The sequence below is a fragment of the Oppia nitens genome, unplaced genomic scaffold, assembly GCF_028296485.1.
Source record: "Oppia nitens isolate AA-2021 unplaced genomic scaffold, nextdenovo-longstitch-racon4-pilon3 scaffold21_pilon_pilon_pilon, whole genome shotgun sequence".
Lineage (NCBI taxonomy): Eukaryota > Metazoa > Arthropoda > Arachnida > Sarcoptiformes > Oppiidae > Oppia > Oppia nitens.
In genome coordinates, this window is record NW_026533201.1 from 1,030,559 (window position 1) to 1,048,133 (window position 17,575).

Below are 17,575 nucleotides of genomic sequence, written 5' to 3' on the forward strand. Positions count from 1 at the left end.
GAATACAATGGTTTGATTTGAAGTACAGTATTGTAGAGCACATATGTTGAGTGCTATAGTAATGGTATAACTCTATATTGAGTAGTAGACTAACTGAGAGGTCAGTATGCGCTTAGTATGCGATATGTAGTTACTGTTTGTCTGACTGACTGTCTTACTGTCCAATGTAAGTGTAAAAGCCTACAGTATTTATAGATCTTTTTGGACAACCGGTTGTGTGAGAGAGGACGGGTAGCTATTGGCTAAATTGAATGACTTTTGAACAGTTAGTGGTAGCGGCAGATAACTGTCAGGTCGGCGCCAATAGATTGGAGGCAACAAACGGTTGTTCAGAGAATCGGGTAATAAAATACTGTATATAGTTTAGGGTCTAATTGAAAATAGAAATATTAATCCAAAAATAGTTGCAAAATAATAGATAAACAAATAAATGATAAAATAAATGCAAAACTAAAAGGTAATAAAAATATTTCAATAAATTTATGCTAATTAAAAGCATATTCACTACACTCCCCGGCGCTTTAAGACTGGTCGCGGAGGTAGTATGGCTCGAGTTGACCGACGTGGACCAGGAATGGATCAGTTGACCGGTTGTATTGTTGTATAGAAGCGTTGACGGGTCCTGGGATAGCCATGACAATGAATGGTCCTTCAAATCTTGCGGACAGTTTCTTGAGATCCGGATGGTTAGATGGAATGCGACGTTTGACGAGTTATCCGACTTTTAGGTCAATCGGTTTGTGCTGTCGATCGTAGGCTACTTTAGCTTTGGCTTTGTGTTGGTCGGTATTATGTTTGGCCTGTTTTCTAGCATCCGTTAGTTCCACTCGCGTATTATGATTGTCATTTCCATACATAAGAAATGTTGGCGAGAAACCGGTTACTGTATGTACCGTGTTGTTGTAGTTCATAGTGACTTCCTTGAGCAAAGTTGTCCATTTGCGTCGCGGATTAGCCACTAATGCCATTGATAATCCTGTTTTGATGGTTCTGTTTACTCGCTCATTCGTCCCATTAGACTGCGGATGATATGTGGATGTATAGAGGTGTCTGATATCACGTTTAGTTAGAAATCTGTAAAAATCTTTAGACTTAAACGATTTGAAATTATCGGTTAACAGAGAGTCGGGTTTACAACCGGTTATTTTAATTATGTCGCCCAATAATGATATACAAGCAGATGAAGTGTTTGTTGGTGTAGCTTTTGTCCACAAGTAACGGGAATGGTGATCAATTACAACTTGTATATACCGGTATTGATTACCGTTTGTCTCTTTACCCATGACCATAGTATCCATTGCAATTAGTTTCATCGGTTGATCGGGAGTAGGCAATGGTTGTAGTTGACCATAGGTTGCATGATTGGATACCTTAACCAATTGACATGTTGGACACGATTTGACGTACTCTTTAATGTTATGTATCATATTTGGCCAATGATATTGTATTTTAATTTGTTTAGTGGTTATCCGTATGCCAGGATGACCACTGTTGTCATGAGCTGTTTCTAGTAGAGGATATACTAGACTTGGAGGGATAATAGTGAGTTTTCGACCATACTTTATAATAGTCTGAAGTATTTCGGTATCGTTTGATGTGAAAGTTGGTCGACTTTGTGATGAGACAACCGGTTGGTGGTTGCCAGCTGTAGTAATCACTTGTACCGGTTCCTCATATGTAGACTTGAGGTCGGCATCGCGTTTTTGGTGTTGATGTATAATAGCTTCGCGTATGAAGTAATTGGCGGGCGCTCTGGACAAGGCATCCACGTGAGCCATTTGTTTACCCGGTTTATGGATGATTTCGAAAGTATATAAACTCAACTCTTCTGACCAACGAAATAGTCGTTTTTTCGTTGATTGGAAGTTAATGAGCCATTTGAGTGCTTTGTGGTCAGTATATAACTTGAATTGAACGCCTTCTAGATATATGCGAAAGTAACGGATGGCGTCATGAACGGCCAGGCATTCAAGTTCGGTTACAGTGTATCGTGTTTCAGCATCGGCCAATTTTCGGGAGTAATAGCCGATCGGTTTTCCACTTTGAAATAGTATGCCAGCGATACCGATTGTGGAAGCGTCGGTGTGGAGTTCAACCGGTTGGCTATGGTTGTATATCCCGCGTACCGGTTCGGAAGCCATTAGTTTCTTGAGGTTGTCAAATGACTCTTGATGTATTTCAAGCCATTTAAACTCTTTAGCTTTTGACTTTTTCATAAGTGTTGTCAATGGTGCGGTAACTGAAGCAAAGTCGGGTATATATTCGCGGAGATAGTTTGCCAAACCGTGAAATCGTTGAACATCTTGTTGAGAAGTCGGTATCGGAAAGTTTAGTATGGCTTTGACTTTACTATCCGGCGGACGTACTGTTTTACCATCGATGATATGGCCTAAGAATTCAATTGATTGTTTGAGAAACTCACATTTTTCTTTCTTTAGTCGGGCATTATTTAAGGACAACCGGTTAAACACTTCGTTTAATAATCGGTTGTGTTCGTCCAGTGATGATGAGTAGATTATGATGTCATCCAAGTATGATATGACACCGTTATTATGGAGATTTCCGAGAATCTTATGCACTACTCGATGAAAAGTTGCGGGACTATTCTTGAGTCCGAAAGGTAGGACTGTCCACTCATAGTGTCCGTCGCGGGTGACGAATGCTGTTTTATGTATGTCTTCTGGTGAGACGGCGACCTGCCAATAACCGGAAGCGAAATCCAATTTTGAGAATACAGTTGATCCTTGGAGACGGTCAATGACGTCAGCGATAACCGGTAATGGGGTCTTGTCGGCGACAGTTTTCGTATTGAGTCGACGGTAATCCACACACAAACGATATGTGCCGTCTTTCTTAGGAGCCAAAGTGATCGGTGCAGCATAAGGGCTCACGCTTTCCCGAATTAGTCCTTTTTGTAATAGGTCCTTCACTTGGCGGGCAGCTTCAGCTGCCATTGGAAATGATTGACGGTACGGGCGCTGTGCTGTAGGCTTATTGTCAGTCAATACGATTCTGTGCTCTTCAATTTTAATGCGGCCTAAGTCAGTAGAGTCGGCGGCAAATATTTGTGAATATTTGTGAATGAGTTGATCCACATTTTTATTAGGTATGGTAGGCAACCGGTTTGTTGTTGGTTGAATGGCCATATAATTGCAATGATGACCGGTTGACCTTGAGAATGGGTGTATTTTGTTTGACCATTTGTATGATACGGTTTTAGAGTGTGTATCGATGATGACACCATAACGGCCAAGAGAGTCGATAGACATGAGAAGTGTATACTCGAATCCGTTAAGTACTTGTGCTTTCATAGTACGTGTCATCTGATTAATTGTTAGCTTAAATGTTACTTCACCAACGGTACGTATCGATCCACGAGCAAGTGATACGCTTGTTGATCGGCGAAAGTTAATTGGAAGCCGTAATGTTTTGCTACGTAGAGTGGCATTAGATCCACTGTTGAACCTGGATCAGCAAAAGCAGATAATTCGAAATTCCCTATACGTCCCGGTATTAAGATTATGCTTTTGACATCAGCTGCTGATGCCATGGTTTGGGGACGTATGTAATGATTAGAGGTATCGGTTGATTGACTTGAATCACCAATGTTTGGTGTGACAACCGGTTGTGGTACGGTTGGTTTATGAGGGCAATCTTTATGATAGTGCCACGATGTCAGGCCACGGTCACGGCATATGCGACATGAATATGGTGGGCGAGACTTGTCTTTTGAATCCCGTTTGTTGGGAAAACGTTTGCTGAACCTATCGTTATTCTTGTCGGTTGTAAAATGTGATGAGCCGGGTTGTCTGTAATGTCGATTACGAGATTTGTCGGCTTCTAAATCTTGAGCCATTTCCAGCCACTCGGTGGTTGATTTGAATCGACGGCCATAAAAGTATTCGCGATAGTCAGGGATGAGTCCATCGGTGAGGAGGTTGGCTTTGTCGTTATCAGTGTAGTTCTTGACTCGACGTAATAGCTTTAGTTTTTCGTCATAATATTGTTTTATGCTTTCGGCCTTTTGTTGGCGTCTTCTATTTGCGGCCACAACGGGAGGTATGTCGGAGTGTGTGTACCGGTCTAGTAGTAATTGCTTTGCATGAGTCCATGTGACGTCAGAACCGGTTAAGATATCCGAGCCATAGTAGTTGGCGGCGTCGTCTGTTAGAAACTCCATTATATCATCGACTTTGTCGTCATCGGAGTTCAATCGAAATGCTCTGTCAAAGATCGATATGAATGCTTCTATCGTGAGGTCTGAATCTGAAGAGCCACTAAACTTCGGTATCTTCCGTTGTTTAGGTTTTGATTTACCGGTTGTATCTGTCGGTGCACAGCTTGAGAGTTGATCAACCGGTTCAATAGAGTTATTAACGTCATTACCATTAATAGACATGTTGTCTAAGTTTGTATCTTCGGTTTCGTTAGAGTTGCTATCGCTGTGAGGTATATCTTGTCGTCGATATAGAGTTCCGCTTCTTGTAAGTCCAGTGATAGGGGTTGTCATCAGCTATGCGAAGGTAAGGATCGTAAGTATGATCAGTGCTGACTGCGCCAATTTGTAGTGTCTGTGTTGAGATTAGATCACTACTAGAGGGTGATTAAGGAGGCGCTGGTTGTTTAGCGTGGGTCGGTATGAGACCTACAACCAGTTATCTACTTAACCACTAGTTTGTTATCACCTGACGGGTCGTTATGAGACCAATCAAGTGGTATATATGATGATCACTTGCAGTTGTGGTGCCGAAGTAAGGCAGGAGTTGATCCGTACGTGCCGATGATGTCTTCCTATCTCTTGATTTACTTGATTGTGGAACTGTAGGCCAATGTTGGGAACAACCGGTTGAGATGTCTTGAGATTCTTGATATATCTTCAACTATCGGTTGGGACAGTAATAGTGATAGTAGTGAATGAATGGTAGTTAAGACAGTTTCAATGAATAGTACTTTTATTAGTTAAACACAATTAATATTTGATTGAATACAATGGTTTGATTTGAAGTACAGTATTGTAGAGCACATATGTTGAGTGCTATAGTAATGGTATAACTCTATATTGAGTAGTAGACTAACTGAGAGGTCAGTATGCGCTTAGTATGCGATATGTAGTTACTGTTTGTCTGACTGACTGTCTTACTGTCCAATGTAAGTGTAAAAGCCTACAGTATTTATAGATCTTTTTGGACAACCGGTTGTGTGAGAGAGGACGGGTAGCTATTGGCTAAATTGAATGACTTTTGAACAGTTAGTGGTAGCGGCAGATAACTGTCAGGTCGGCGCCAATAGATTGGAGGCAACAAACGGTTGTTCAGAGAATCGGGTAATAAAATACTGTATATAGTTTAGGGTCTAATTGAAAATAGAAATATTAATCCAAAAATAGTTGCAAAATAATAGATAAACAAATAAATGATAAAATAAATGCAAAACTAAAAGGTAATAAAAATATTTCAATAAATTTATGCTAATTAAAAGCATATTCACTACAATTGTATGTTAAAAATACACTAAAAAAGATAAAAAAAAATAATACATTATATTTTATTAAAAAAAACTATTCACTAATATAATTTATTATTTATTATAATTATATTAATTAACTATTAATTTTCATAAAAAATAATTTAATTTCTGTATTTAATTTTAAATAATTATTCTAAAAAAAAAATTATTTTTCTAAAACTACAGTTTATTTTGCTGATTGTATTGCTTGATAACCACGAATCAGATAATCAGTTTTGAGTACTAAAAGTTTTAATGCCTGTTGTTTTAATGTATTGTTTTTCAAGTTTTTAATAACTTTGTCCTCAATAGCAAAATGTGATTTTGTGTCCATTAATATCTAAATAATATTTTTTAAAAAAAAGATTGAAAAAATATATAACTTATATACATTACATATACCGTATACACATACTATAGACATATACACTCCACATATACACTACACACATATATATATATATATAAAATACACATAAACACTACACATAAACACTACACACATACACTACACATATACACTACACATATACACTACACATATACACTACACTACACATATACAATATACAATATACATATACAATACACATATAAACTACACATATATACTACACATATATACTACACATATATACTACACTACACATATACACTACATATATATACTACACATATACACAACACATAAACATATATTTATTATTATTATTTTTTAAAATAATGTCTACTAACCTTTTTAACAAACGATACCCAAAACTGATCCTGTTTATTATTATTAACATAGTTGAAATTTTTTTGAATCAAATCCAACACATGTTTACGATTATTGCCAACTAGTGTTGTTAATTTACCAACATCATTTGATTTCACAAATTTATCTGCATCACTAATTATTTTGATTTTTTGACAATCATCGGTAAGTTGCATATATAGTTTCCAAAATTCCAACCAACTGGCCAAATATGTTAGATACCGGTGCCTATTAACCGGATTAATTTGCTTATCAATTGCACCGGATATACTATTAATTAGATGGGTATCATATTGGCAACCATTACCATAGATACTGCCGAAATCAGCTAGATGATTTACTTTTAGCAATTGATGATTCACCCGGGTATATAGATAGCATTGTTTTGATAAACCTAATTTAATGGTTAATTTGAGTGGACTATCATCGCTTAGGGACTGGTAGTCAGCTAATAGTTTAGCAAAATTAGGCGGTTTAGGAAACGGATGATTAGCTGTACAAACATCGATAGCATCTACAATACAAATACATGAGTTAATACAAATACAATTTTATAAAAAAAAATATTATAGTTTTTTTTTATAAAAATTTAAAATTAACAAAATTGTAAATTTATATATATTATATAACAATAATCAGAAAAATAATTACCTAATTTATTAAAAATAATTGTAAAAACAATACCAATAATAATTAGTAACTTCATTGTTGCTGTTGTTGACTGTATTTATAAAAATAATAAAAATAAAATTAAATTACTAATAATTTTTTATTATTTTGTAATTTATATTATATATTTTTTCATTGTATTTATAGTTTTTTTCCCAATATAATTTTTAACTATGTATTAATTTATAATAAAAGATTATTAATAAAAAGTTAATAAATTAAAACATTTTATTTATTAATATTTTATTATAATATATATATAATATTAAGCTTAGTAATATTGTATTAATTATACTAACTAATAATTAATGATATTATTGAACTAAAAAAATATAATAATAATAATATTAAATTTGATATATTTTTTTACTAATTAATTAAAATTGATTTTGTGAAATTAATATATTGCAAAACAATGCAATTTGTGGTAATAAGTAAATTAGGTTATTAACTTTTTAAAAATGATATATATATATATAATAAATAATATTGTATATATGATGATTGATATTAAATATATATATTTTTAAAAAAATATTTAGCTTAGTAATATTGTATTAATCAATAATAACAAATAATTAATGATATTATTGAACTAAAAAAATAAATTATATTTTATATTTATTTATTTTTTATTAAATGATTAAAATTAATTGGAAAATATATTATTAATTAAGATAAATTATTGTGTTTTAAAATAAAATAACTAAATTTTAAAAAAATTAAATTTTATAATTTCAATTAGATTTCATATTTTAATAAATTAATAAGTTGAATAAAAGTTTATATCAGTATATATTTAATATTAATATTATACAATAAATTTAACAATATTATTCAATAAAAATACATTAAATACATAATATATTATTGCAATGATAAATAGTATTTTTAAAATTTAAATAAATTTTATGATCTCAGATTAATATAAATTTTAAAACTATATAAATTTTTTATTATATAATAATAAACTAATTTTTAGTTATAATTTATTTATTTTATTTTATTAAATCTTATTTTATAATAATTAAACAATTTTTTAGAATTTAATAAATTTAAAAAACAATGAGATAATTGAACAATATAAATAAGCTAATATAAATATATATATATATATAGAAAGATAAATAAATATATATTTAAATCTAGTGTTGTTAGATGTCAAGTTTAATAAAATAATTTTTTTAAAAATAATTAACAAAACAAAACATTATTTTAAGAATTAAAGTCTGTATTAAGTTAAATAAAATTTAAACAATTTATTAAAAATATATTTTATTAATTTGTATAAAAATTTTTTCTATTAATATTACTGACAGAAAAATTGTTTAACAATTAAATTAGTCAACAATTTATACGATTGATTAGCACATCTAGTAAGCGATGATACAGTAAATATAATAAACATAAAACCTAGAAAACAGGCAATAAATGCATAGAAAAATACTAATGTCTGTATAAAATCGGATGATTTAAAGCACAGACAGTATAACAAACAAACAGTCGCTGAACCAAATGTTAGCCAATAGTATAGCAATATCAGTGACCAATAGGTTTGATTGTAATCATTGATTTCGATTAAAATTCTGTCCAATTGTTTAATTGATTGTAAAATTTTCCGATAATTTTTATCAAAATTATTAAACTGTTTAAACTGTTTATATAGTTTTGAAAATTTCAATTGAAAATATCGGCACATTATATACAAATAGATAATCTGAAACATTATTATATTAAACTGATAGTGACCTAATAGGGCAAATATTAGGCTATTGGGTATACCATATACTATTGAATCATAAATGGTTTGACCAGGTTTTTGCCTAAAATAACCGGCCATTACTAATAGAAAACCAAAACTAGGTATAATTTTGTCTGAATTAAATTTCAAACCATTAGACAATAGCTGCATACGTTTTGTTAGCTTATATACCAATTCTGGATCATTAAAACCTAACCGATAGGGTGTCCATCTAATGCCGGACATCATCAGAAATATACGCATAAATTTTGGCTGAATTTTCTTGATATTCAATTTCCATTGATATGTTAGCTGTAATAATAGACTAAGTAAACCAAACACAAGTAAATTGTAAACAATTAGACGATTGTCCATCAGATATACTAAATCGCCTAATAGTGCCAATAGTTTAACCGATTGTTTACTATTACTAATAAAAAACATTGTAATCAAACGGACAGTTAGATAGGCGATTGTATACGTAATTATGATAAACGGTCGATAAAACCACTGTCTCTCAGTTGGTAGTTGTCTGCGAAAGTCATTAACGTTGTTGTTGTTGTCGGCAGTGGTGACCAATCGATCGCCGGCTAAACCGATACGATATAAATGATAGGCCGACCACTTGTAGGCTATGTTTGGCGGCAATAATTTTCTTGAAGAAAAGTCAGACATTATTGAAATTTTTGTTGTTTTTTATATTAAGAAAAAACTAAAATATAGTAAAGTATATATAAATATAAAATAATAATAATTATAATAATACAAGTTTTTTTTAAGTAAATAATATTTTTTTTTGTATTAAAAATACTAATAATGAAAATAATATATAAATAATATAATATATATTATGATTACTTGTAGGCAATGTGCAAATAGTTGTGTTTAAAATACAATTTATATATTTAAATGAAATATTTATTTATTATTATATACATTATATATTAATACAGTATCATAATAATAATAATTATAGGAATAATTTAAAAATAATAATTTTAATAGTTATTATTAATAATAATAATTTAATTTCTTTCATAGATATTTAAAAAAAACTAATTTAAAATTAGTAATACTGTAATTATATTTAGTTTTATTTATTGTAATATAAAAAGATAATATTTAATTTATTTTCAAATTTATTATTAAGAAAATTATTCTTATTATATTTTTAATATTTAAGTTATTGGTAATAAAATAAATATTTGTAATTTATTTTCAAAATATATAATTGTTACAAAATTTTATTAAATTAAACATAATTTTTTTATTTATTGTAATAAAAATTAACTAAAATTTTTAATAAGTTATTATTACTTCAAAATATATTACTACTAATTATTATTTATCATTTATATTGATTATCATTATAACAAATTTCATTACTAAAGTAAAATTAAATAATAGGCTAATTATATAAAATATTATTTTTTATTAAACTTATGTTTTTATCTAAAATTATTTTAAACAACAATTATGTATAATCAATAAAAATATTATAAATAGTAAATAAGATATCAATTATATATTTAAAAAAATATTAACATTTTTATTAAACATTTTTTAAAACTATAATTTATTTATTATTATCATTTTTAAAAATAATAATAATAATGTTTTGACAACTAACATAATTATTAATTAAATTTATTAAACATTTTTAATATAGTAATGTTTTCAAACAAAAATAATTGTTATTAATTTTAACAATAAATCTAATTAAAGTAAAAATAAAATAATTTAATTTTTAGTGTTGACAAACATTTAGAGGATAAGAAAAAATAAATAAAAATAAAAATTATTTCCAATAAAATCCTCTTAAAATAAATTGACTATCAATTAGCATAATCTGTAATGTTTTCACTTTAATCGATTGGTCCGACAATTGGCCCAATTTTTGGTCAATTTTCTGATAACTTGATCTTAAATAGTCTAATATCTATTTATAAAAATAAAATAAATTAATAATAATACAAATAATATTTTTTAAAAACTAATTTATGTATAGTATTGATGATAAAATTTAAATAATTAATATAAAATACTATCCCATTAGCAAACTTACACAAAATACATCAACAATAACCTTAACACACACTAACCTTAATCCACACTAACCTTAACCCACATTAACTTTAACCTACACTAACCTAAATCCACACTAACCTTAATCCATACTAACCTTAATCCACACTAACCATAACCTACACTAACCATAACCCACACTAACCTTAACCCACACTAACCTAAATCCACACTAACCTTAACCTACACTAACCTTAACCCACACTTACCTTAACCCACACTAAACTACCATCAACTCCACCTATATGTAAACCCACACCCACTACTTACTTGTTGGGTAAACGGTGCCCACAATTGTCTATATCGATCAGCCGTTTCCTCATCGATAGCCGTTTGCAATTTAGCCAATACCTTGGCTCTGGTATCTAACCATTGACTCGCCAGTACTCCTGAATCGTTAGACAAATTGAAGGCATCAATTGGACAACCATTAGCCAGTTGTCTATCTGTATACTGGTTCCAATACCAGATAAACAAGGCATCGTCCATTAGATACCGGCGCCCGTACGGTGTGTTAGTATAATAGCCAGCATGTTTTAAGGCATCTTTTTCGACTGAGCTCAGATAGCTACCAAATTCCCAATAGTACTGAGCCACAATATCCAGGTGCTCCTGCTGGGCCTGGCTACTAGCCCGGATGATTTTTGTAATTACCAACGTATCAATACCTGAGCTAATATTACGTGTTAGCTCAGCTATGGATAGTGGTATAAATTTTTGTCGTACACTATCGTCAATGACTGGTGGACTGGCCCATGGGTTAGCCGGACAGGTAGCTGCTGTCAATCATAAAATTAATAGAAAAATAAAATAATATGTTAACAAAATTAATAATAAAAATTATTAGTTTAAATATTATTAAATTTTTGTTTGTTTTTTTACCATTTAAATTAATGTAAAAACAAATAATTAAACATAAACTAGTTAATAGAAAATGATACATGGTAGTTTTATTTATTGTGCAAATTATAATTTTAATAAAACACTAGTTATATTATTAAAAAAAATAAAACAATTATATTATTATTGAATTTTCTTATATATATATACTATATTTATTTATTTATTTAAAAAGTTAATAATGTTTTTTATTTGTAATAATGTAAAAACAATTTATTTGTAATTTCAATAGAAATTACAAATTCAATTGACACGTATGCATGAAATGCATTTTTTTTTTGTTTTTTTAAAAAAACTTGAACATTAAAATAATACATTATATTATTACTAGTATATTACTAATTAAAAAAATATATATAATTTATTATTTAGTAAAAATTTTACTGAGAATTTTGTATTTCAAAATTTTTTAACTGAAAAACATTTCATCATAATTAATAATTATAGAAATATAATAAAATATATGAAATTATAACAAAAATATTTATATTTATTTTTTTATGTTATTATTATTTTGTTAAAAATATTATTGAATAAAAATTAAAATACAATAATATATATTTTTTTTAATTTCAATCAAATATTTATTTATTTAGCGCAGTATATTTTATTATAATTATTTAGTAAATAAATTAATATATTTGTTAGTATATCATATTATTATTATATATAAAAAAACAATATAACAGACAAAAAAATTTATAATTAATATTAAATAAATTAAATTATATTTATTTTTTGAACTAATTATTCTAATTATTGAAATAAAATTCAATTAACACGTATAAATGAAATGCATTTTTATTTTTTTTAAATATTTTTTTAACATTATAAAACAATAAACAAGTCTATTATGTTATACTAGTATATTACTAATTAATAATAATAAAAAATATTACTGAGAATTTTGTATTACAAAATTTTATATTGAAAAACATGAAAAACATAATAAAAAAATTAATAAAAATTATATATATATACGGTATATACCAGTATATACCAGTATATACCAGTATATACAATACAGTAATAATTAATTAAACTAATAATAATAATAATAATAACTTATATTTAATGTTATTAATTTTGTTTTAATTTTAAAACCATTAAATAAAAATTAGTAAAAAAAATAATAACTAAGTTATTGAATTATTTTATTAATTAATTAGTATTTACTAAACAATTAATATGTAAAATAATTACAAATATATACACACAAAAATGAAATATGCTTACAAAATTATTATTAACATAAATTTTTTTAAAAAAAAAGTATTTATTTTTATAATTTTTTTATAATAAAAAAATTTTTATTATGAAAATATTTTTTTTTAAAGAAATTATTATTAATATTATTATTTAAATAAAACTTGTAATTGATTTAATAGTTTATAGGATTTAATTTTTTAGTAATATATTGTAAATAACTATTAAAACTGTAATTAAATTAATTATATTATTTCGTAACATGAATATAATGTTATTTTAAAAAATAACTCAAAACTTGTTTTAATTGTTTTTTTAAACTTTTATTATTGGTTATAAAACTATATATAAAATTTATTAAAATTAATTAGTTACATAATTACAGTTACATTAATTACATAATTTTTTTAATATCAAATATTATATAAAGATATTATTGTCAAAGTTTATAATAATTTAAGTTAATTTTCTATTTATTAAAATTTAATAAATGTCTAGATTTTTTTTTACATTATACTAAATAAATTTAAATGGTAGAAAACAAACAAAAATTTCCTAATATTTAATCTAATAATTTTTACAATTAATTTTATTAACATATTATTTTATTAATTGATTACTACTAGATTGAATATATATATATATATATATATACACGTGTATATAAAAATAATTATTAAAATTAATAAAAATATTTTACAAAAAATTAATTAGTTTTAATAGTCTTTATGTTATGAAATAATATAATTAATTAAATTAAAGTTTTAATTGTTATTCATATTACTTAAAAAAGCAATTGTTTTATACAAACATATTTTCATTTTTTTAAAAAAGAAAAATTATTAGAAATTTTATTAATTTATTCTCTATCTGTATAACGATTAAATTTTTTTTATATAATTTTTTAAATAATAGTTAGCAATAACAATGATAACATAATATAATACCATTGACTTTTTTATTATATGATAAATATCTATATATTTATTGATTATATAAATTGATTATTTTTTAATAGTTTAATAAGTTTAATAGTCTTTACAATAGTATTATAAAAATAATATATTAGAATATAATAATTAATTTATTACTTTTTTTTAAATAATAAACTAATTTTCTTTAATGTCAAAAAAATATATCTAATTTATACTTTATTATTGTATATTCAGTATAGTCATACAATTTTTATTAAAATTTATTAAAATTTTTTAAGTAAAATATTTTTTTTAAAAAAATAAATTTTCAAGTTTTTCAATCATATAATTACTACTAATATAATAAATTTTTAAATACATATACTGTATATTATTATTTTAATAATAATAATAATAAAAATAATGACTAGTTTTTCATCGAAAAAATTATTGCCGATAGACATGGCCTACAAGTGGTCGGCCTATCATTTATATCGTATCGGTTTAACGGATGATAATCCCGGTGCTGACTATCCCCGGAGGCTATGGTTTTATAATCCGTTACTAATATTTATAATTTGTTTCATATATTTAATTGGAAAACTAATCTGTATGTTCATCGATGGCGACGGCGATAATAATAATCGGCAATTGTTTATACTATTAGGCGATTGGGGTCAACTGTTGGGCACCGGTAGACTAATGACATTGATTATAATTGAAACGGCACTGTTAGCTCAACTATCTCAGCTAACCTATTGGTATAATAATAATAACCACTTTGACTATCCATCGGGTAGTAGTAGTAGTAGTAGTAGTAGTAGTAGTAGTAGTAGTAGTAATAATAATAAACATTCATTTATGAGATTATTTTATATGATGTCTGGCCAACAATGGTCGCCCCATAGTCTGGGTCTAACTAATCGCCAAGAGATACATAAGCTAACTAAACGTATGTCACTGTTATGTCGATTGAATCAATTGAATTCAGAAATATTAATACCAATAACTGCTACATCAATAGCATTTGTATCATATCTAATGAGTTTATCATCACTAAGCGATTCACTAATCTATGGTATACCTAATGCCCTATATTTTGCTATATGTTGTCATTATTATTATAATTTTATTTTTTTCCAATTAATCTATTTGTTTATACTATCGAAGTATTTGAAATTAAAATTGAAAAATTTAATTTTAAACAATAGATTAATAACAACAGTTAATAGAAAACATTTTTTAGTAGAAAATAATACTAATAATAATTTTAAAATAAATAATTCAAGAAATTTATTAAAATTATTGAAATTATTAAATAACCTGTTTTTGGAAATTTTCGATTACAATCACAGTTATTGGTCAAAATTTTTATTATATTTTTGGCTAACATTTGGCATAACAATTGTCGGCCAAATTTATACAATAATTTTTGTTTCCCATAATTTAATTGTTAGACTAATACTTATTTATTCATCGATTTCAATGTTTATGATATTTTTATGTATAATATTTATAACAGCATCTGTTAACTTGTGTGCAAACAATTTTTACAAATTATTAAATAGTTTTCAAATTTTTTAATAATAATAAAATATATAAAGTTAAATATTATAATTAAAATGTATTGACTATTAATGTTTTTTTATTAAATAATGTTTTTATTAATTACATATAGAGAATAAATTAATAAAATTTCTAATAATTTAAAAAAAAAAATGAAAATATGTTTGTGTAAAACAATTGCTTTTTAAGTAATATAAATAACAATTAAAACTTTAATATAATTTAATTATATTATTTCATAACATAAAGACTATTAAAACTAATTAATTTTTTAATAAAATATTTTTATTAATTTTAATAATAATTATTATATCGATATATAAAGTATATGTAGACAATTAATTGATAAAATTAAAAATAATAAAACTATGTTAATGATAATAATAAAAAATAAATATATATGTTTGTGTAAATAATTATATCTTTTAAGTAATATAAATAAAAATTTAAACTAATTAAATTAATTATATTATTTCATAACAATATATTATAATAAATCTTAATTATTTAAAAAAAATTATTACTGGTTATAAACATATATAATTTTCAGTATTAAATTTAATTAGTTAATAGAAAAATACTTATTATTTTTAGTTTATTAGTTTTTTTTATTAATTTTTAATATCAATATTAAATCTTAAATAATGATATTGTCAAAGTTTATAATAATTATAAATTAAAAAATAATATATAGTATATAAAAATTACTTTATATATTTATATTTATAATTATATGATATAAATCTTGAAAATTTTAATATTTTACATGAAATTATAATTTAGATTTTTTTTAAAAAAATCTAATTACATTTTTTACATAATACAAGCAAATTGTTTTGAATATATACTGTATCAAATATTATATAAAGATATTATTGTCAAGGTTTATAATAATTTAAGTTAATGTATATATATATATATATATATAAATTATCAATAATAGTCAATACATTTTAATTATAATATTTAACTTTATATATTTTATTATTATTAAAAAATTTGAAAACTATTTAATAATTTGTAAAAATTGTTTGCACACAAGTTAACAGATGCTGTTATAAATATTATTGATAAAAATATCATAAACATTGAAATCGATGAATAAATAAGTATTAGTCTAACAATTAAATTATGGGAAACAAAAATTATTGTATAAATTTGGCCGACAATTGTTATGCCAAATGTTAGCCAAAAATATAATAAAAATTTTGACCAATAACTGTGATTGTAATCGAAAATTTCCAAAAACAAATTATTTAATAATTTCAATAATTTTAATAAATTTCTTGAATTATTTATTTTAAAATTATTAATATTATTTTCTACTAAATAATGTTTTCTATAATTAACTGTTAATAATCTATTGTTGTTAATAATTAAATTTTTCAATTTTAATTTCAAATACTTCGATAGTATAAACAAATAGATTAATTGGAAAAAAATAAAATTATAATAATAATGACAACATATAGCAAAATATAGGGCATTAGGTATACCATAGATTAGTGAATCGCTTAGTGATGATAAACTCATTAGATATGATACAAAAGCTATTGATGTAGCAGTTATTGGTATTAATATTTCTGCATTCAATTGATTCAATCGACATAACAGTGACATACGTTTAGTTAGCTTATGTATCTCCAGGCGATTAGTTAGACCCAGACTATGGGGCGACCATTGCTGGCCAGACATCATATGAAATAATCGCATAAACGATAGTTTACTACTACTACTACTACCACTACTACCACTACTACCCGATGGATAGCCAAAGTGGTTATTATTATTATACCAATAGGTTAGCTGAGATAGTTGAGCTAACAGTGCCGTTTCAATTATAATCAATGTCATTAGTCTACCGGTGCCCAACAGTTGACCCCAATCGCCTAATAGTATAAACAATTGCCGATTATTATTATCGCCGTCGCCATCGATGAACATACAGATTAGTTTTCCAATTAAATATATGAAACAAATTATAAATATTAGTAACGGTTTATAAAACCATAGTCTCCGGGGATAGTAGTCAGCCCCGGGATTATCATCCGTTAAACCGATACGATATAAATGATAGGCCGACCACTTGTAGGCCATGTTTGCCGGCAATAATTTTTTCGCTGAAAAACTAGTCATTATTTTTTGTTGTTGTTATTAATATAATAATATACAGTATATGTATTAAAACACTTTTATTATATTAGTAGTAATTATATGATTGAAAAACTTGAAAAT

General features: G+C 26.1%; 2 protein-coding genes across 5 annotated transcripts in view; one reads left to right on the forward strand and one right to left on the reverse strand.

Moving 5' to 3' along the window:
* The window catches only part of LOC128953296 (uncharacterized), a 388,095-nt gene that overhangs the window by 245,536 nt on the left and 124,984 nt on the right, over positions 1–17,575 (forward strand). The window lies entirely within an intron of this gene.
* Positions 10,433–11,767, reverse strand: LOC128953302 (uncharacterized). Of its 2 annotated transcripts, none has more exons than XM_054298788.1 (3): positions 11,637–11,767; positions 11,025–11,530; positions 10,433–10,608 (listed from the first exon to the last, which is right to left on the reverse strand). In XM_054298788.1, the coding sequence occupies exons 1-3, from the start codon at positions 11,695–11,697 to the stop codon at positions 10,468–10,470; spliced, it is 708 nt and encodes a 235-aa protein (XP_054154763.1). In that variant the 5' UTR covers positions 11,698–11,767; the 3' UTR covers positions 10,433–10,467. The 2 variants fall into 2 exon arrangements, with proteins under 2 accessions (XP_054154763.1, XP_054154762.1); XM_054298787.1 differs by having other exon boundaries at positions 11,025–11,533.